At 44.7% G+C, this 22,906-nt stretch overlaps 1 protein-coding gene across 2 annotated transcripts in view; it reads right to left on the bottom strand.

The window, feature by feature from the left end:
• Positions 1-22,906, bottom strand: part of LOC128686106 (active breakpoint cluster region-related protein-like) — a 457,973-nt gene that overhangs the window by 381,548 nt on the left and 53,519 nt on the right. Inside the window, exons 1-2 of one of the 2 annotated variants that reach the window (XM_070083286.1) lie at positions 21,283-21,849; positions 7,871-8,007 (exon numbers count right to left, since the gene is read on the bottom strand). In XM_070083286.1, the coding sequence (XP_069939387.1) occupies positions 7,871-8,007; positions 21,283-21,722 (577 nt within the window). In that variant the 5' untranslated portion in view covers positions 21,723-21,849. Of the gene's footprint in view, positions 1-7,870; positions 8,008-21,282; positions 21,850-22,906 lie in introns of those variants that run through there. The other variant, XM_070083285.1, reaches the window with a different exon arrangement.

Genomic DNA, 22,906 nt, shown 5'->3' with positions numbered 1-22,906 from the left:
TCTGACCTGGCGAGCCTTGCTCTACCTGTTTCTGCAACAGTCACACTGGTATAAAATTCCAAACATACGTATATATCAATGCAATATGAGGAGAGGTTGAAGGAGCCAAGTCTGACGACCTTGGCGGAGTGAAGGACTGAAGGAGTCATGAGAGTTGATAGAGCAGATAGAGTCAGACTGTCTTAAGAAGACTAGGATCAAGAGGATAGAGATGGAAACTGAAGATGAAACGGAAAAAATGGAGGGAAATATTTATTTATTCTCAAGGAACTAAGAACGATTTTTTTTTATTTTTTTTTATTAACATTGGCCGCTTCCCACCAAGGCAGGATGACCCGAAAAAGAAGAAACACTTTCATCATCATTCATTCCATCACTGACTTGCCAGAGGCGCGCCTACACTATAGTTAAAAAAAACTGCAACATCAGTACCCCTCCTTCAGTGTGTAGACACTGTACTTCCCACCTCCAGGACTCAAGTCCGGCTAACCTGTTTCTCTGAATCCTTTCATAAATGTTACTTTGCTCACATTCCAACAGCACATCAAATCATAAAAATCATTTATCTCCACTCGCTCCTAACACGCTCACGCATACTTAATGGAAGTCCAAGCCCATTGCACACAAAACCTCCTATACCCCTCCCTCCAACCTTTCCTAGGTCGACCCCTACCCCACCTTCCTTCCACTACAGATTCATACGCTCTCCTCGTTCCATCCTCTCTAAATGTCCAAACCACCTCAACAACCCATCTTCTGCCCTCTGGGTAATACTTTTATAAACTCCACACGTCCTTATTATCTCCAAGTTACAGATTATCTGCATTATATTCACACCGCACACTGCCCTCACACACATCTCCACTTCTTGTTCCAATATTCACCTCTCATGCTTCACACCCATATAAGAGAGTTGGTACCACTGTACTCCATACATTCTCCTCTTCGCTTCCATGGATAACGTTCTGTTTCCACAGACTCCTCAGTGCTCCATTCACATTCCTCCCCCTCATCAGTTCTATGATTCACCTCATCTTTCATAGACTCATCTGCTGACAAGTCCACTCCCAAATACCTGAGTACATTCACTTCCTCCATATTCCTCCCTCCAATCTGATATCCAATCTTTCACTACCTAATTTTTTTGTTATCCTCTTCACCTTGTTCTTTCCTTTGTTCACTTTTAGTTTCCTTCTTTTACATGCCCTTCCAAACTTGCTCACCAACCTCTGCAGCTTCTCTTCAGAATCTCCCAAGAGCACAGTGTCATCCGCAAAGAGCAACTGCCACTTTGTGTTAGATGTTAGACAGTATTTATTTAGTCTCAGCATAGCAGGACAGTGGAATGAACTGCGTAGCAGTGGAGGCAAAATGTATGATGTCAGCAGAAAAAATATGAGTATAAGGTAGCGAATACAAGCAGACACACGCACACAGACACAGACACAGACACAGACACACACACACACACACACAGACAGACAGACAGACAGACAGACAGACAGACAGACAGACACACACACACACACACACACACACACACACACACACACACACACACACAAGACAAACTTACCTCAAAATAAAATGAGCTGACAGTGCGTTAAGAATCTCATATTTGTATAAAAGGTGTTAAGGGAAACCTGGAGGAAATGTTGTGAGTCTTATGTCGAGAATGTTACTCTGATGATGGCTACCCTGGCGAGGAAGAGGAGGGATGGGGAGAGGAGGAGGAAGAGGAAGACGAGGAGGAGGAAGAATAAGAAGCAGTGGAGGAAGATGATGCGAAGGATGAGGAAAGGGGGTAAGAGGAAGAAATGGGCAATTAGGAGTAGAAGGGAAGGATTAGGATGAATTAAAGACAGAATGTGGACCAAGGAAGAAGAGGAGGTGGGAGGCCAAGGGATAAAAATTTATATAACCAATAAAGACAGAGACAATCAGCATAAAGAAACACACAAGAAGCATTTGTGATGACAAGCATGGCAACAAGAAGTGAAGTAAGAGGTAGGAGGGGATGACTGGTAGGGAGGGAGGAAGGAAGGTAGGGAGGGAGGAAGGTAGGTAAGAAGGAAAGATGGATGGAATGAGGGAAGGTAAGAAGGATGGATGAATGGAGAGAAGGAAGGATAGGTGTATAGATGGAAGGATGGATGGAAGGAAAAATGGATGCATGGACAGATAGAATGAAAGATGGATGGCTGAGTGGATAAAAGGCTGGATGGATGGAAAGAGGGAAAGGAGGATGGATGGATGACTGGATTGAAGGATGAATGGAAAGAAGTAGAGTAATAGGTAAGATTAGGGAAGAATAATGACTGGCAGGGCAAGAGGAAGGAAGGAAGGAAGGAAGGGAAGGAAAGAAAGAAGGACGCAAGGGAAGGAAGGAAGGGAAGAAGGAAGGTAAAAACAAAGTTCAGGCCAAATAAGTAGAAATCACCAAGGAATTTCTCGATAATGAGAGAGAGAGAGAGAGAGAGAGAGAGAGAGCAGCAGCAGCAAGTACTCTCACTCACCTTTAACATGTACTACCTTCCCTTCTGAACGTCGCCAGGACTTGATTGATTATAAAGTATGTACGTCTTGCTCCTATCTCTCTTTCTCTCTCTCTCTCTCTCTCTCTCTATCTCTCTCTCTCTCACTCTTTCCTATACATGTCCTCCTTATGGCAGTAATAACTATTTTGTTTTAGAAGTTATAAAGAAAGGTGTATAAAATACGGAGGTTGAGTGAAGAATGGAGGAGAGTAGAAGTAACTATAGGGAGTGATGAAGGAGGAAGAGAATAAGATGAGAAGGATAAGGAAAGAGGAGGAGAGAAGGAGGGGAAGGAGGATAGATAGTCAGGGTGTTCAGTGAGCCACAGATGTTCAACGAGCCATTATAAACCAGGTCTTCCAGTGAGCCAAAGATAATAAAATCATCAACTATGTTGCAGAAAAAATTAAGAAATAAAAGCTGAAGGCGAGTAAACAATTTGAAGAAGTCGACGGGAGGAGGAAGGTAAGAGAGGCGGGTGTAACCACCTGGGAAGATGTTATCATCAAGAAACACTGGTGTTATTATCACAACTGATAAGAAAATGATCAGCTGGATAACTAGAACCTTCAAAACAAGAGATGCCAAACCTAGGATGATATTCCTTACATCCTCGCTAGACGAATATTACTCTACATTAACACCACAATTCATGGCAAGAAAAACTGTAATCCAGGAAACTGTACAGTAAAATGTTGACAGCTTGTATCTATCACTATGTTGACAGCTTGTATCTATCACTATGTTGACAGCTTGTATCTATCACTATGTTGACAGCCTGTATCTATCAAAACGCTGACAGGTCGTGTCTATCAATAGTACAAACGACTCAGTATCGAACACGTTGCAGTTCCTAGAGCTCGGGTGAGAAATTGATATCACCAGGAAAATGTTGCAAGAACTGGTTTCACGTCTACACACTGAAATAACTCTTTATGTGAGACAGAAGTTAGGCAGGTGCAAAATACCCTCGCTAAAAGTATTAAATCTCCAAGGCTTTTCAACAGACACCCTTCAAATAATCATAACCATAATTTTTAAAGGAGTGGACCGGTATGCCAGCGGAAGGCCTCGGTCAGATGACCAAAAGCTCCAACTGCGGGTCATCACATGACTAAGACTCGCGTTAAGAAACACTCGTCCTGTTTCCTGACCTAACCTAAACAAATCCTTCAAACATAAGGGGAATTACCAACAGACTCCCAAAAGTTTCCACGAGGGACGTAGAGAATTATTAACAATATGTTCATTATGAGCCAGTCTCTGGTGCCGTCAACCATAAGGCCTGGTCTGAGACCGGGCTACGGAGTGATGATTCCTGCAATAATCAACAGGTAGCCAACAAGACAACCTCAGTTCATAACCCCCGGCACTACCACCATCCTCCTGTGTTCACCACCACCACTTCCAAAATCTCCCTACTCTACCACCACTACCTCCAAAATCTCCCTTCTACCACCATCACCTCCAAAATCCCGCTCTACCACCACCACCACCACCATTATCTCTCCAACTGTAACAGCACTCTTCACCTTCACCACCACCACTCGCCCACTGCACTCCCACCCACCTTTGCTAAAGTTAAATCAGTGCACTCCTGCATGACCAAGGGGGAGACTTAAGACCTTGGAAGTGTTTATTTAGCAAGTGTATGTAACATACTCAGTGAAACACCAATACACACACACACACTAGTAGCGACCAGTGAAAACGCGGGGGCAGGAGCTATGAATCGACCCCTGCAACCACAATTAGGTGAGTACACACACACACACATATGACAGCCAAAGACAAAGATGAGCCATTTGGAATGTTAGGAAGTACTTTTTCAGTCTGAGGGTGCTGAATAAGTGGAATGCACTAGATGAAGAGGTAGCAGAGGCAAGCATTATACATAGCCTTACGAGAAGGTATGATCGAGCCCTGAAAGCGGGTCACGGGAGCAATGACTTGACAAGTGTCGAGTAAATACAACTAGGGAAGTACAACTAAGTACGTACTTACTAAGTGCAGCAACAGTAGCAGCTGATATGCCAGCTGCTACTGCTCACAGCTAACTCGCTATTTAAACACACATTGTGTCATCAACGTGACAAGTCACTTGTTAAACAGAGAGAGAGAGAGAGAGAGAGAGAGAGAGAGAGAGAGAGAGAGAGAGAGAGTGTTTTCGTTTTAAAAGGTGGGGCCAGAAGTTATGACTCGAACCCTGTCAACACAATTACAGGTGGGTTTTCGATCTTCAAGTTCATATGCGTATATCAAATCTACTAAATTATTATGGCAGAGTCACGAAAACTGTTGAAGGAACAAGTGAGCAGATTGCTTTCATCTAGACTTTAAGGAAGGTGAGCAGATTGCTTTCATCTAGACTTTAAGGAAGGTGAGCAGACTGCTTTCATCTAGACTTTAAGGAAGGTGAGCAGATTACTTTCATCTAGACTTTAAGGAAGGTGAGCAGATTGCTTTCATCTAGACTTTAAGGAAGGTGAGCAGATTACTTTCATCTAGACTTTAAGGAAGGTGAGCAGATTACTTTCATCTAGACTTTAAGGAAGGTGAGCAGATTGCTTTCATCTAGACTTTAAGGAAGGTGAGCAGACTGCTTTCATCTAGACTTTAAGGAAGGTGAGCAGATTACTTTCATCTAGACTTTAAGGAAGGTGAGCAGATTACTTTCATCTAGACTTTAAGGAAGGTGAGCAGATTGCTTTCATCTAGACTTTAAGGAAGGTGAGCAGACTGCTTTCATCTAGACTTTAAGGAAGGTGAGCAGATTACTTTCATCTAGACTTTAAGGAAGGTGAGCAGATTACTTTCATCTAGACTTTAAGGAAGGTGAGCAGATTGCTTTCATCTAGACTTTAAGGAAGGTGAGCAGATTACTTTCATCTAGACTTTAAGGAAGGTGAGCAGATTACTTTCATCTAGACTTTAAGGAAGGTGAGCAGATTACTTTCATCTAGGCTTTAAGGAAGGTGAGCAGATTACTTTCATCTAGACTTTAAGGAAGGTGAGCAGATTACTTTCATCTAGACTTTAAGGAAGGTGAGCAGATTACTTTCATCTAGACTTTAAGGAAGGTGAGCAGATTACTTTCATCTAGACTTTAAGGAAGGTGAGCAGATTACTTTCATCTAGACTTTAAGGAAGGTGAGCAGATTGCTTTCATCTAGACTTTAAGGAAGGTGAGCAGATTACTTTCATCTAGACTTTAAGGAAGGTGAGCAGATTACTTTCATCTAGACTTTAAGGAAACATTTAAGAGAGCATTGCATGAAAGACTAATTTGGAAACTGTAAAATTTTGGATTAATAAAATGCAAATTACAATAGATGGCAGGTTTTGTTTGAGAGGAAAATGCGAAAAGTTAAAAAAGAAAAAAAAATGCCCTCGTTGTGAGGTGTGACCAGCGGGGTGCCACAAGGATCTGCAATGGGTCCCATAACGTTTTTAGTTTATAAAAATGACTTAGCAGAAAGAATGAAAAGCTATATGAATATGCTTGCCGATAGTGCAATTTTTTTTAGGTAAAATAAAGAATAAAAATAAGTGAATTAGTATATGTTGACTTGGATAAAGAACAAAAAAGGCACAATACCGTGACTGGAACAATACACAAATAACTTTGTAAATGGCCCAAGTCGGACCGAAACGTCGTCGTAAGCTCCTCTCTCTTACGTGCGGGTTATTTGTGTGTTGACTTGGATAAACAGAGTAATTATAAAGTTAATATAAATAAATGCTGTATAATGGAAATGAGAGATGGTGAAACCAGACCACATGAAGAATATGGACTGACAAAATATTGAAAATATCGTAGAGAGGGATATTAAAGTACCTGTCACCTGAAGGTCAAGTAAATGAAATTGTAAGAAACTCGTTTGTTACAGCGGTGAACTATAAAAGTTTTCAATTATAACGATATAGAAATGTTATTAAAGCTGTTTACAACATATGTTCGGCCAAAATTGAAATATGCTGCAGCTGTATGGTGTACCATACAACTTAAAAAATGGTTCCTAATCTTGAAAAAATACGAATTATAATGAAAACTGTTAGCGCTGAAGATGTCTTTTAGCTGAGACTAGGAAAACTTAAGACACGATAACCAAGCCTAAGGTTATAAACTAACATAAATGAAGAGATAAATGTTTGTTAGTGCGTGCAACAAGGACAACATGAGGTCACAGTTGTACATTAAAACGTGAGCCGAAGGGATATAATAACACTTTTCTTCACAGAGTGGTAGACCAGTGGAATGAATTAAGAGGAAGTTCTAAATGCTACAACCAAAGGGAAGACTATGGATTATATGATGACAAATATTGAAGACTGGACACCACGAGCACAACTCTGCTCTTGTACCTACATGTAAGTAACAATAACCCGGTAACTATATGCACACACATCACACAGGCATAAACATGGGACGAGATAAAGTACTTTTCTCAATCTAGATCGATAAGAAGAATGTACAAGATGAAAAGGTGGTGAAGGCACACACCACACACCGAGCCTTGGAGGCCAGGAACCAATGAAACCAATCTTTTAGAATAAAGAAGCGAGGTCAGATATGACTCGACCCTTGCAAACACAAGGGTCAGTATAACTTGGTGAGTATACACACTCTCTCACACATACTTTCTCTCTCTCACACACATACACACTCTCACACACACTCACACACACACACATACACTCTAACACATGTAGTACTCACACACATTCTCTCTCTCCCCGCGGTCATGGAACAAGCAACTAACGGCCCACCGACCCCCAGATCCGGGTGAGGGAGGTTACCCACCTCAGCCTAGCCTCACTCATTTTTTATTATCAAAATTATATACGCCACACGGCTGCCCTGACGTACATGACAGTTTACAAGGTTAGAGCAACGACTACGTTGACCTAACACACCCTGGACCACGCAGGATGTTTTCCCTGCCATACTACATCATATATGAGGTAAGGCAAATGTTCAGCCTGAGTTGGAAGACGTCAGAAGGGTGAGGATGATATCGTCAAGCACTGTACTATGGCAGCTTGAAATATTCCTTATAACATGGCTGGAGTTACCCTTACATGCACATGATCATCTAGGATGGAATGTCACACACACTAACTGGCAAGGATGAGGTTATCCTTAGGGAAAAACAAAACTGGAAACGTAAAATATCAATCAATGGTTTATTGCTTCCTACTGAATATTATAATAATAATAATAATAATAATAATAATAAGTTTGCACACACTGTAATAGTTTACCTTAAAACACGAAGGTAAAGGAGACTGGCTTTACAACACGAAGATCTTTAAAGGAGATTGTGGCTTACCTGAGTCGATGTCGAGGGGTTCGTCTCTGGCATCATCTTCGTGATCCGAGGAGAGGGAGCGGAGGAAGCAAGGAATCTCCTCCTCGTCAGACTCAACACTCTCAAACCTCTCCACCTGGCGACCCCGAGCCTTCTTCCTGTGAGGGAGAACACACACTTAATGCTACACTTCACACACTGCTTCACCAAAACACTTACTGCCTGAGGAAGATAGTGAGTGACTGAGAAACATATTGGGTGGCTGAGGAATATAGTGAGTGACTGGGAAATATATTGGTTGGCTGAGGAGGATAGTGAGTGACTGGGAAAGATACTGGGTGGCTGAGGAAGATAGTGAGTTACTGGGAAAGATATTGGTTGGCTGAGGAAGATAGTGAGTGACTGGGAAAGAAACTGGGTGGCTGAGGAAGATAGTGAGTGACTGAGAAAGATATTGGTTGGCTGAGGAGGATAGTGACTGAGAAAGATATTGGTTGGCTGAGGAGGATAGTGACTAAGAAAGATATTGGATGTCTGAAGAAGATACTGGTTGGCTGAGGAGGATAGTGAGTGACTGAGAAAGACATTGGTTGACTGAGGAGGATAGTGAGTGACTGAGAAAGATATTGGTTGGCTAAGGAAGATAGTGACTGAGAAAGATATTGGTTGGCTGAGGAGGATAGTGACTGAGAAAGATATTGGTTGGCTGAGGAGGATAGTGACTAAGAAAGATATTGGATGTCTGAAGAAGATACTGGTTGGCTGAGGAGGACAGTGAGTGACTGAGAAAGATATTGGTTGACTGAGGAGGATAGTGAGTGACTGAGAAAGATATTGGTTGGCTAAGGAAGATAGTGAGTGACTGAGAAAGATATTGGTTGGCTGAGGAGGATAGTGAGTGACTGAGAAGGATATTGGTTGGCTGAGGAAGATAGTGAGTGATTGAGAAAGATATTGGTTGGCTGAGGAAGATAGCGAGTGACTGGGAAAGATACAGGGTGGCTGAGGATAGCGAGTGACTGGAAAAGATACTGGGTGGCTGAGGAGGATGAGTGACTGAGAAAGATTGTGAGTGACTGAGAAAGATACTGGGTGGCTGAAGATAGTGAGTGACTGGAAAAGATACTGGGTGGCTGAGGAGGATAGTGAGTGACTGGAAAAGCTACTGGGTGGCTGAGGAGGATAGTAAGTGGCTGGGAAAGATACTGGGTGGCTGAGGAAGATAGTGAGTGACTGGAAAAGATACTGGGTGGCTGAGAAGGATAGTGAGTGGCTGGAAAAGATACTGGGTGGCTGAGGATGACAGTAAGTGGCGGGGAAAGAAACTGGATGGCTGAGGATGATAGTGAGTAACTTGGAAAGATATTGTGTGGCTGAGGAGGATAGTGAGTGACTGGAAAATATACTGGGTGGCTGAGGAGGATAGTAAGTGGCTGGGAAAGATACTGGGTGGCTGAGGAAGATAGTGACTGGAAAAGATATTGGGTGGCTGAGGAGGATAGTAAGTGGCTGGGAAAGATACTGGGTGGCTGAGGAAGATAGCGACTGACTGGAAAAGATACTGGGTGGCTGAGAAGGCTAGTGGGTGACTGGAAAAGATACTGGGTGGCTGAGGATGACAGTAAGTGGCTGGGAAAGATATTGTGTGGCTGAGGAGGATAGTGAGGAGTAGTGACTGGATTGTCAACAGTCAAAACAAGTGAGTATCTGTGGCATCATAGTACGTAAGACAGGATGGAAAAATTGTGAAACGGCAGAAAGATTAATGTATTGTGAATCATACTTGTATTGTGAATCATGCATACACTGTATAGATACCTCAGTATCAAACAGCGCAGTAAATTGATCGTTACACTTGCACATTCCTACGTTTCCTCTCTCTGTCTCTTCACTCCTGCCTATCTTTCTTTATTCTTGCCAATCTTCCTAACTAGTGGAACAGTGCAGCTGTAACTTTTCTTTTATTACCACATGTGATGCGGATCACCCAGCTCTGCCCTAATGTTGATCTGTTATTCAGGATTTCCATCTCTAAATCCTCACTATTTTATTCCTTGACAATGTTTTCCCTTTTTATGTGCTCCACTGGCCTCGTCCTTACGTAATATCGTCTCTAAGAACTGTTATTTTCTCAGTGAGATTGGTTCTATGTGAGCACCAGCAGAGCTCACATGATTCCAGATTATATCTGGGACTTGCCTGTGGTATGTGATTTACCTGCGACCTGTTTCGGGAGTTTTCCTACTTCATGTGGAGTGTCTGGTCACTTAGGCATATGCTGCTGGCGGCCAGTCGGCCCACATATCCATCATAGCCTGATCGATCTGCCATACCTTGGAAATAGTTATTCAGTTTCCTGTTGAAGACGTCTACACTGATGTCTGATGTCTACTCATAGAAAGCTGAAAAATCTAGGCCCACAAATATTAACAATGCTCATATATTCTGCGAGTGATTCCCATACTTTTCATCGAGTCTATTTTACGCTTCTTCCCGTATCTCTCACTCCAATACGCTGTTATGGTAGTATGCTGATTTGAGATCAGGCCCTCCAGTATCTTTCATATGTACATCATCACGTATCTCGCGTTCTTTTCAGACACTCGTTGAGGCCCAACGGAGCTCATATGACACCAGATTAAGTATGTCAGTGTCACTGCTTGTGTGTATATTTATATTTGTGTGTTAGTTACCATTTTGTCACAGGCACATGTCGATCACACACTTGGCCTGTGTGTGTGTGTGTGTGTGTGTGTGTGTGTGTGTGTGTGTGTGTGTGTGTGTGTGTGTGTGTGTGTGTGTGTACTCACCTAATTTACCTAATTGTGGTTGCAGGGGTTGAGACTCAGCTCCTGGCCCCGCCTCTTCACTGAACGCTACTAGGTCCTCTCTCTCCGTGCTCCATGAGCTTTATCATACCTCGTCTTAAAGCTATGTATGGTTCCTGCCTTCACTATATCACTCGCCAGACTGTTCCACTTCCTGACCATTCTATGACTGAAGAAATACTTCCTAACATCCCTGTGACTCATCTGAGTCTTCAACTTCCAAGAGTGACCCCTTGTTTCTGTGTCCCCTCTCTGGAACATCTTCTCTTTGTCTACCTTGTCTATTCCACGCAGTATTTTGTATGTCGTTATCATGTCTCCCCGACCCTCCTGTCCTCTAGTGTCGTCAGGCCGATTTCCCTTAATTTTTCTTCGTAGGACATTCCCCTTAACTCTGGAACTAACCTTGTCGCAAACCTTTGCAGTTTCTCTAATTTCTTAACGTGCTTGACCCGGTGTGGGTTCCAAACTGGTGCTGCATACTCCAGTATGGGCCTGACGTACACGGTGTACAGTGTCTTGAAAGATTCTTTACTTAGGTATCGGAACGCTAATCTCAGGTTTGCCAGGTGCTCATATGCTGCAGCAGTCATCTGGTTGATATGTGCTTCCAGAGACGTGCTCGGTGTTATACTCACCCCAAGATCTTTCTCCCTGAGCGAGGTTTGCAGTCTTTGGCCACCTAGCCTATTCTCTGTCTCCGGACTTCTTTGCCCTTCCCCGATCTTCATGACTTTGCATTTAGCAGGGTTGAATTCGAGAAGCCAGTTGCTGGACAACGTGTCCAGCCTGTCCAGGTCTCTTTGAAGGCCTGCCTGATCCTCATCTGATTTAATTCTCGTCATTAACTTCACATCATCTGCAAACAGGGACACCTCTGAGTCTATCCCTTCCATCATGTCATTCACATATACCAAAAATAGCACTGGTCCTAGGACCGACCCCTGTGGGACCCCGCTCGTCACAGGTGCCCACTGTGATACCTCATCACGTACCATTACTCGTTGTTGCCTCCCTGTCAGGTATTCTCTGATCCACTGAAGTGCCCTTACCGTTATACGCACCTGATCCTCTAGTTTCTGCACTAATCTCTTATCATGAACTGTGTCGAAGGCCTTCTTGCAGTCCAAGAAGACGCAATCAACCCACCTCTCTCTTTCGTGTCTTCTGTTACTTTATCATAAAACTCCAGAAGGTTTATGACACAGGATTTGCCTTCCATGAAACCGTGCTGGTTGTCATTTATACTTTTGTTCCGTTCCAGGTGCTAAACCACTCTCTTCCTGATAATCTTCTCCACGACTTTGCATACTATACACGTCAGTGACACTGGTCTGTAGTTTAGCACCTCTTTTCTGTCTCCTTTTTTTAAAAATGGGAACTACATTTGCCGTCTTGCATACCTCAGGTAGTTGCACAGTTTCAAGGGATGTGTTGAAGATTGTGGTTAATGGGACACACAGCATTTCTGCTCCCTCTCTAAGGACCCACAGGGAGATTTGTCTAGTCCTAATGCCTTTGAGGCATCAAGGTCACTTAGCTTCTTCACCTCCTCCTCAGCTGTGTGTATGTCATCCAGCACTTGTTGGTGTATTCCCTGTCGGTGTCCCCCCTCTGTCCTGTCTTCCCAGAGTCCTTCCTGTCTCCACTGTGAATGCTTTCTTAAATCTTTTGTTGAGCTCTTGATCGTTTCGTGTGAGTTCCCCACCTTCTTTCCTCATCCTGATCACCTGGTCTTTGACTGTTAACTTTCTCCTAATGTGGCTATACAACCGTTTCGGGTCAGACTTGGCTTTTGTTGCTATGTCGTTTTCATACTGTCGCTGGGCCTCCCTCCTATCTGTGCATTCTCGTTTCTGGCTCTTCGACTGATCTCCTTATTTTCCTGGGTCCTCTGTCTTCTATACCTCTTCCATTCTCTTATGCACTTAGTTTTTGCCTCCTTACACCTTCGGGTAAACCAAGGACTCACTTTGGCCTTCCCATTAATTCTGTTACCCTTGGGAACAAACCTTCCCTCTGCCTCCTTGCATTTTGTTGTTACATATTCTATCATTTCGTTTACTGACTTTCCTACCAGTTATCTGTCCCACTGAACCTCCCGCAGGAAGTTCCTCATACCTGTGTAGTCCCCTCTTTTATAGTTTGGCTTTTCCCAATCGACTCTTGTTACCCTATCCACTTGCAGCTCTACTATGTAATCAAAACTCAGAACCACGTGTTCGCTAGCTCCAAGGGGCCTCTCATATGTGATATCCTCAATGTCTGAGCTGCTCAGGGTGAACACAAGGTCCAGTCTTGCTGGTTCATCCTCCCCTCTCTCTCTGGTAGTGTCCCTGAGGTGTTGATGCATGAGGTTTTCCAGTACCACATCCATCATCTTGGTTCTCCGTGTGTGTGTGTGTGTGTATAACAGTACTACTACCAGAACCAGTAACATTAATAATGACGATGATCCTCGGTGGTAGTGAGATGTGAGGAAGGTAACTCTGTTAATTAATGTAAGGTAGACCAAACTAGAGTGACGTCATGGAAGAAAACTACTTGTTCTGTGGTAGTTATGGAATGTATAGAGGTAACAAAGGGTTGCGGTAGCCATATATAAACAACATAGAGGGAAACGTGGGATATGCTACTAATGGTAAACACGGTACGTAGACTTCCTGGGAAAAGTAATAGGAGCTTTAATTCCACATTTAACCTTAATTAGGTTCCTCCCATGCTGGGCTTAATGGCTTGTGCAAGTGAAGCCTGTCTGCCTGCCTTATCTCTCTCTCTCTCTCTCTCTCTCTCTCTCTCTCTCTCTTCTAGCTACTACCCGCTACACTCCCTTCTCTCTAGGTTGAAGTAGACCAATGTTGAAGTGGCACTATAAACCCAACTCACTAAAGTGAGGATCTCGGATTCATACATATAAGTGGCACTTAAGTTAGCACTAAGAGAGGTAGGGGAAACTGAACGAGGGTTACCGGATTGAGGAACTAATCCTTGAGCCTCTTAAGACTTTAATATCCACTATCAATGTTCTATACTACACAACCCAATACGGCTCTACCATTACTACCAGAAATTATATTTATAAAAGCGCTAAAACATCAAGGGTCATATAGCGCCTGGAGAATGGGAAGCACTCATGTATGATCCACGGGAAGGAAGGCTGGCTCAAACTCCTTGGAATGTGAACCCTTCACCTACATTAAGGTACTCATGTTGAAGGCAAGAATGTTGCGGGATAAACTCATTTTTTCAATGTAGAATCATGGGTGAAACAGCCATACAAATTATGTACATGTAGCAGTGTATAACTTGTGTATGATATACACTGACCAGGCTCACAGCCAGGCTCAGGGTCAGGCTTTTTTAGTGGACTGCCTCTTCAACCAGCCTGTTACTGGCTAATGGCGGCCAGCCATCACAGCTTGGTCGATCTGGCACTTAGCGGAGGTGGTGATTCAGTTACCTCTTTTAAGATATATACACTGTAGTGAGTACACATACACTGTCATAAGTCACAGTACGTTATATACACTGTCATAAGTCACAGTAAGTTATATACACTGTCATAAGTCACAGTACGTTATATACACTGTCATAAGTCACAGTAAGTTATATACACTGTCATAAGTCACAGTACGTTATATACACTGTCATAAGTCACAGTAAGTTATATACACTGTCATAAGTCACAGTAAGTTATATACACTGTCATAAGTCACAGTACGTTATATACACTGTCATAAGTCACAGTACGTTATATACACAGTCATAAGTCACAGTAAGTTATATACACTGTCATAAGCCACAGTAAGTTATATACTGTCATAAGTCACAGTACGTTATATACACAGTCATAAGTCACAGTACGTTATATACACAGTCATAAGTCACAGTACGTTATATACACAGTCATAAGTCACAGTAAGTTATATACACTGTCATAAGTCACAGTACGTTATATACACTGTCATAAGTCACAGTACGTTATATACACAGTCATAAGTCACAGTACGTTATATACACTGTCATAAGCCACAGTAAGTTATATACACTGTCATAAGCCACAGTAAGTTATATACACTGTCATAAGTCACAATAAGTTATATAAGGAAGGTATTACTGCAGTTAATTAATAATAATAAACATAACAAGTGTTAACCCTAATTAACAACTGTGTTGTTAATGATACTGTAGCAGGTATCGCACAGTGTACCTCAGTATCCAGAGTGTAGTGTTGACAGGTGGACAGTGTACCTCAGTATCCAGAGTGTAGTGTTGACAGGTGGACAGTGTACCTCAGTATCCAGAGTGTAGTGTTGACAGGTGAACAGTGTACCTCAGTATCCAGAGTGTAGTGTTGACAGGTGGGCAGTGTACCTCAGTATCCAGAGTGTAGTGTTGACAGGTGGACAGTGTACCTCAGTATCCAGAGTGTAGTGTTGACAGGTGGACAGTGTACCTCAGTATCCAGAGTGTAGTGTTGACAGGTGAACAGTGTACCTCAGTATCCAGAGTGTAGTGTTGACAGGTGAACAGTGTACCTCAGTATCCAGAGTGTAGTGTTGACAGGTGGACAGTGTACCTCAGTATCCAGAGTGTAGTGTTGACAGGTGGACAGTGTACCTCAGTATCCAGAGTGTAGTGTTGACAGGTGAACAGTGTACCTCAGTATCCAGAGTGTAGTGTTGACAGGTGGACAGTGTACCTCAGTATCCAGAGTGTAGTGTTGACAGGTGGACAGTGTACCTCAGTATCCAGAGTGTAGTGTTGACAGGTGAACAGTGTACCTCAGTATCCAGAGTGTAGTGTTGACAGGTGGACAGTGTACCTCAGTATCCAGAGTGTAGCGTTGACAGGTGGACAGTGTACCTCAGTATCCAGAGTGTAGTGTTGACAGGTCAACAGTGTACCTCAGTATCCAGAGTGTACTGTTGACAGGTGGACAGTGTACCTCAGTATCCAGAGTGTAGTGTTCACAGGTGAACAGTGTACCTCAGTATCGAGAGTGTAGTGTTGACAGGTGGACAGTGTACCTCAGTATCCAGCGTGTAGTGTTGACAGGTGAACAGTGTACATCAGTATCCAGAGTGTAGTGTTGACAGGTGAACAGTGTACCTCAGTATCCAGAGTGTAGTGTTGACAAGTGAACAGTGTACCTCAGTATCCAGTACGTTATATACACTGTCATAAGTCACAGTACGTTATATACACTGTCATAAGTCACAGTACGTTATATACACTGTCATAAGTCACAGTACGTTATATACACTGTCATAAGTCACAGTACGTTATATACACTGTCATAAGTCACAGTACGTTATATACACTGTCATAAGTCACAGTACGTTATATACACAGTCATAAGTCACAGTACGTTATATACACTGTCATAAGTCACAGTAAGTTATATACACTGTCATAAGTCACAGTACGTTATATACACTGTCATAAGTCACAGTACGTTATATACACAGTCATAAGTCACAGTACGTTATATACACTGTCATAAGTCACAGTAAGTTATATACACTGTCATAAGTCACAGTACGTTACATACACTGTCATAAGTCACAGTAAGTTATATACACTGTCATAAGTCACAGTACGTTATATACACTGTCATAAGTCACAGTACGTTATATACACTGTCATAAGTCACAGTACGTTATATACACTGTCATAAGTCACAGTAAGTTATATACACTGTCATAAGTCACAGTACGTTATATACACTGTCATAAGTCACAGTAAGTTATATACACTGTCATAAGTCACAGTAAGTTATATACACTGTCATAAGTCACAGTAAGTTATATACACTGTCATAAGTCACAGTACGTTATATACACTGTCATAAGTCACAGTACGTTATATACACTGTCATAAGCAACAGTAAGTTATATACACTGTCATAAGTCACAGTACGTTATATACACTGTCATAAGTCACAGTACGTTATATACACAGTCATAAGTCACAGTAAGTTATATACACTGTCATAAGCCACAGTAAGTTATATACACTGTCATAAGTCACAGTACGTTATATACACAGTCATAAGTCACAGTAAGTTATATACACTGTCATAAGCCACAGTAAGTTATATACACTGTCATAAGTCACAGTACGTTATATACACAGTCATAAGTCACAGTAAGTTATATACACTGTCATAAGCCACAGTTATATACACTGTCATAAGTCACAGTACGTTATATACACAGTCATAAGCCACAGTAAGTTATATACACTGTCATAAGCCACAGTTATATACACTGTCATAAGTCACAGTACGTTATATACACAGTCATAAGTCACAGTACGTTATATACACTGTCATAAGCCACAGTAAGTTATATACACTGTCATAAGCCACAGTAAGTTATATACACTGTCATAAGTCACAATAAGTTATATAAGGAAGGTATTACTGCAGTTAATTAATAATAATAAACATAACAAGTGTTAACCCTAATTAACAACTGTGTTGTTAATGATACTGTAGCAGGTATCGTACAGTGTACCTCAGTATCCAGAGTGTAGTGTTGACAGGTGGACAGTGTACCTCAGTATCCAGAGTGTAGTGTTGACAGGTGGACAGTGTACCTCAGTATCCAGAGTGTAGTGTTGACAGGTGAACAGTGTACCTCAGTATCCAGAGTGTAGTGTTGACAGGTGGACAGTGTACCTCAGTATCCAGAGTGTAGTGTTGACAGGTGGACAGTGTACCTCAGTATCCAGAGTGTAGTGTTGACAGGTGAACAGTGTACCTCAGTATCCAGAGTGTAGTGTTGACAGGTGGAGAGTGTACCTCAGTATCCAGAGTGTAGTGTTGACAGGTGAACAGTGTACCTCAGTATCCAGAGTGTAGTGTTGACAGGTGGGCAGTGTACCTCAGTATCCAGAGTGTAGTGTTGACAGGTGAACAGTGTACCTCAGTATCCAGAGTGTAGTGTTGACAGGTGGGCAGTGTACCTCAGTATCCAGAGTGTAGTGTTGACAGGTGGACAGTGTACCTCAGTATCCAGAGTGTAGTGTTGACAGGTGGACAGTGTACCTCAGTATCCAGAGTGTAGTGTTGACAGGTGAACAGTGTACCTCAGTATCCAGAGTGTAGTGTTGACAGGTGGGCAGTGTACCTCAGTATCCAGAGTGTAGTGTTGACAGGTGGACAGTGTACCTCAGTATCCAGAGTGTAGTGTTGACAGGTGAACAGTGTACCTCAGTATCGAGAGTGTAGTGTTGACAGGTGGACAGTGTACCTCAGTATCCAGAGTGTAGTGTTGACAGGTGAACAGTGTACCTCAGTATCCAGAGTGTAGACAGGTGGACAGTGTACCTCAGTATCCAGAGTGTAGTGTTGACAGGTGAAGAGTGTACCTCAGTATCCAGAGTGTAGTGTTGACAGGTGGACAGTGTACCTCAGTATCCAGAGTGTAGTGTTGACAGGTGGACAGTGTACCTCAGTATCCAGAGTGTAGTGTTGACAGGTGAACAGTGAACCTCAGTATCCAGAGTGTACTGTTGACAGGTGGACAGTGTACCTCAGTATCCAGAGTGTAGTGTTGACAGGTGAACAGTGTACCTCAGTATCCAGAGTGTAGTGTTGACAGGTGAACAGTGTACCTCAGTATCCAGAGTGTAGTGTTGACAGGTGAACAGTGTACCTCAGTATCCAGAGTGTAGTGTTGACAGGTGAACAGTGTACCTCAGTATCCAGAGTGTAGTGTTGACAGGTGAACAGTGTACCTCAGTATCCAGAGTGTAGTGTTGACAGGTGGACAGTGTACCTCAGTATCCAGTACGTTATATACACTGTCATAAGTCACAGTACGTTATATACACTGTCATAAGTCACAGTACGTTATATACACTGTCATAAGTCACAGTACGTTATACACACTGTCATAAGTCACAGTGGACATGTGGACAGTGTACCTCAGTATCCAGAGTGTAGTGTTGACAGGTGAACAGTGTACCTCAGTATCGAGAGTGTAGTGTTGACAGGTGGACAGTGTACCTCAGTATCCAGAGTGTAGTGTTGACAGGTGAACAGTGTATCTAAGTATCCAGAGTGTAGTGTTGACAGGTGAACAGTGTACCTCAGTATCCAGAGTGTAGTGTTGACAGGTGAACAGTGTACCTCAGTATCTAGAGTGTAGTGTTGACAGGTGGACAGTGTACCTCAGTATCCAGAGTGTAGTGTTGACAGGTGAAGTGTACCTCAGTATCCAGAGTGTAGTGTTGACAGGTGAACAGTGTACCTCAGTATCGAGAGTGTAGTGTTGACAGGTGGACAGTGTACTTCAGTATTCAGAGTGTAGTGTTGACAGGTGGACAGTGTACCTCAGTATCCAGAGTGTAGTGTTGACAGGTGAACAGTGTACCTCAGTATCGAGAGTGTAGTGTTGACAGGTGAACAGTGTACCTCAGTATCCAGAGTGTAGTGTTGACAGGTGAACAGTGTACCTCAGTATCGAGAGTGTAGTATTGACAGGTGGGCAGTGTACCTCAGTATCCAGAGTGTAGTGTTAACAGGTGGACAGTGTACCTCAGTATCCAGAGTGTAGTGTTGACAGGTGAACAGTGTACCTCAGTATCCAGAGTGTAGTGTTGACAGGTGAACAGTGTACCTCAGTATCGAGAGTGTAGTGTTGACAGGTGGACAGTGTACCTCAGTATCCAGAGTGTAGTGTTGACAGGTGGACAGTGTACCTCAGTATCCAGAGTGTAGTGTTGACAGGTGAACAGTGTACCTCAGTATCCAGAGTGTAGTGTTGACAGGTGGACAGTGTACCTCAGTATCCAGAGTGTAGTGTTGACAGGTGAAGTGTACCTCAGTATCCAGAGTGTAGTGTTGACAGGTGAACAGTGTACCTCAGTATCCAGAGTGTAGTGTTGACAGGTGAACAGTGTACCTCAGTATCCAGAGTGTAGTGTTCACAGGTGGACAGTGTACCTCAGTATCCAGAGTGTAGTGTTGACAGGTGAACAGTGTACCTCAGTATCCAGAGTGTAGTGTTGACAGGTGAACAGTGTACCTCAGTATCCAGAGTGTAGTGTTCACAGGTGGACAGTGTACCTCAGTATCCAGAGTGTAGTGTTGACAGGTGAACAGTGTACCTCAGTATCCAGAGTGTAGTGTTGACAGGTGGACAGTGTACCTCAGTATCCAGAGTGTAGTGTTGACAAGTGAGCAGTGAGTGACAGGTGGGGGCGTACTTGTGGATGCAGGGGGTAGGTATAGGGAGATGATGGTGTACCTGTTGTGGCGAGAATCAGGTACAGGGAGGTGGGGTGTATCTGTGGTGGCGGGGGCAGGTACTGGGACGCGGGGTTTACCTGTGGTAGTGGGGGCAGGTGCTGGGAGGCGGGGTGTACCTGTGGTGGCGGGGGCAGGTACGGGGAGGCGGGGTGTATCGTATCTGTGGTGACAGGGGCAGGTACTGGGAGGTGGGGTGTACCTGTGGTGGCAGAGGGTTGGTACTGGGAGGTGGAGTGTACCTGTGGTGGCGGGGGACTGGTACTGGGAGATGGGTGTACCTGTGGTTGCGGGGGGGCTGGTACTGGGAGGTCGGGTGTACCTATGGTGGCGTGGGGCTCGTACTGGGAGGTGGGGTGTACCTGTGGTGGCGGGGGTCAGGAACGGGGTGGTGTACCTGCTGTGGCGGGGACCAGATACTGGGAGGTGGGGTGTACCTATAGTGGCGGGGGGCTGGTACTGGGAGGTGGGGTGTATCTGCTGTGGCGTGGGGCAGGTACAGGGAGGCGGGGTGTACCTGTGGGGGCGGGGCACAGGTACTGGGAGGTGGGGTGTACCAGTGGTGGCGGGGGCAGGTACAGGGAGGCGGGGTGTACCTGTGGTGGCGGGGGCAGGTAGTGGGAGGCGGGGTGTACCTGTGGTGGCGGGGGCAGATACTGGGAGGCGGGGTGTACCTGTAGTGGCGGGGGCAGGTACTCGGAGTCGGAGTGTACCTGTGGTGGCGGGGGCAGGTACTGGGAGGCGGGGTGTACCTTTGGTAGCGGGGGCAGGTCCTGGGAGGCGGGGTGTACCTGTGGTGGCGGGGACAGGTATTGGGAGGCGGGGTGTACCTGTGGTGGCAGGGGCAGGTACTAGGAGGCGGGGTGTACCTGTGGTAACGGGGGGCAGGTACTGGGAGGCGGGGTGTACCTGTGGTAACGAGGGCAGGTACTGGGAAGCGGGGTGTACCTGTGGTGACGGGGGCAGGTACGGGGAGGCGGGGTGTATCGTATCTGTGGTGACAGGGGCAGGTACTGGGAGGTGGGGTGTACCTGTGGTGGCGGGGGTCAGGAACTGGGTGGTGTACCTGCTGTGGCGGGGACCAGATACTGGGACGTGGGGTGTACCTGTGGTGGCGGAGGGCAGGAACTGGGAGGTGGGGTGTACCTGCTGTGGCAGGGGGCAGGTACAGGGAGGCGGGGTGTACCTGTGGGGGCGGGGGTCAGGTACTGGGAGGTGGGGTGTACCTGCGGTGGCGGGGGGCCGGTCCTGGGAGGTGGGGTGTACCTGTTGTGGCGGGGGGCAGATACTGGGATGTGGGGTGTACCTTTGGTTTCGGGGGGCTGGTACTAGTAGGTGGGGTATACCTGTGGTGGCGGGGGGCAGGTACTGGGAGGTGGGAGGCAGGCCACCACTGACGCTGGCCACGGAACGCCAACTTCCTCCTCATTCGTCCTTTAAGTTCCTCGGCCAGAGTTAGGGGACGAGGCAGCAAGGTTGGAGGCAGTGATACATCGGGTGACGGAGACGTTGCTTCCTCTTCATCGTCGTCGTCATCGTCATCTTCAAGGTGTCGTCGCGAGAAAAGTGCTAACAGGTCGTCCGCGCTGCCACAGTCCCGCAGCGACAGTTTGTTGAGGTCGTCTTCAGTGTCCGTGTACGACACACTCTCAACATCGCCGTCACTCTCATCACCATTATCATCAAGAGAGTTCTCCACCACCTTACCAGCAGTGTTATCACCACCACAAGCGTCTCCAACACTCCTTCTAACACCATCAGTGCTCTGGCACCATCCTTTATCCATTGTATTTGCCCTCACTACACGGTGCCCTCACTATACAGTGCCCTCACTGTACGGTGCCCTCACTGTACGGTGACCTCACTATACGGTGACCTCACTGTACGGTGACCTCACTGTATGCAAGTCTTCAATACTCTGCTGATCCAAAACAAATGACCTCACTCAACAATATCCACTGGACAGTACACGATTATATAAATATCCTACTGAGCATTTCTCCCTCACCTCTTCCCCCTCACAACACCCTCCCCTCACCTCCCACCTTCACTTTTCCTACGTCCAGCACTTCGACTATATATGTTTGTGATATTAATTAAGCACCTCAGATGTGAGGTGATCTAAATGATTTAATTTTCATCTTCCTCCGGACTCTTTCTTTTCCCTCCATCCTTGGATTTTACTCTCCTCACCTCTACATGATTTTCACCTGCTTCTATCTTTTACCAGGAGTATCATATATGAGTGCACTTTGTATCTTATACATGGCTTGAGGTAGCTCCACCCTGTGTGTGTGTGTACGCACCTAATTGTACTCACATAATTGTGGTTGCAGGGGTCGCCACTCATCTCCTGGCCCCGACTCTTCACTGAGTGCTACTAGGTCCTTTCCCTGCTCCATGAGCTTTATCATACCTCATCTTAAAGCTACGTATGGTTGCTGCCTCCACTACATCGCTTGCTAGGCTATTCCACTTCCTGACCACTCTATGGCTGATGAAATACTTCCTAATGTCCCTTTGACTCATCTGGGTCTTCAACTTCCAATTGTGACCCCTTGTTTCGGTGTCCCCTCTCTGGAACATCCTGTCTCTGTCCACCTTGTCTATTCCACGCAGAATTTTGTATGTTGTTATCATGTCTCCCCTGACCCTCCTGTCCTCCAGTGTCGTCAGGCCGATTTCCTTTAACCTTTCCTCTTAGGACATATCCCTTACCTCTGGAACTAACCTTGTCGCAAACCTTTGCACTTTCTCTAATTTCTTGACGTGCTTGATCAAGTGTGGGTTCCAAACAGGTGTGTGTGTGTGTGTGTGTGTGTGTGTGTGTGTGTGTGTGTGTGTGTGTGTGTGTGTTGCCATTAGCATGCCACACTCAACAGTCACGGTTCCCACAAGCATCGCTAAAAATACCAGATAAAGAATAAGTCATCATTGTTGACAACGTTCGCACAACACCAACTGTATCAA

This window comes from Cherax quadricarinatus, chromosome 9, assembly GCF_038502225.1.
Source record: "Cherax quadricarinatus isolate ZL_2023a chromosome 9, ASM3850222v1, whole genome shotgun sequence".
Taxonomy (NCBI): domain Eukaryota; kingdom Metazoa; phylum Arthropoda; class Malacostraca; order Decapoda; family Parastacidae; genus Cherax; species Cherax quadricarinatus.
This window is presented reverse-complemented; position numbering and strand designations above follow the sequence as displayed.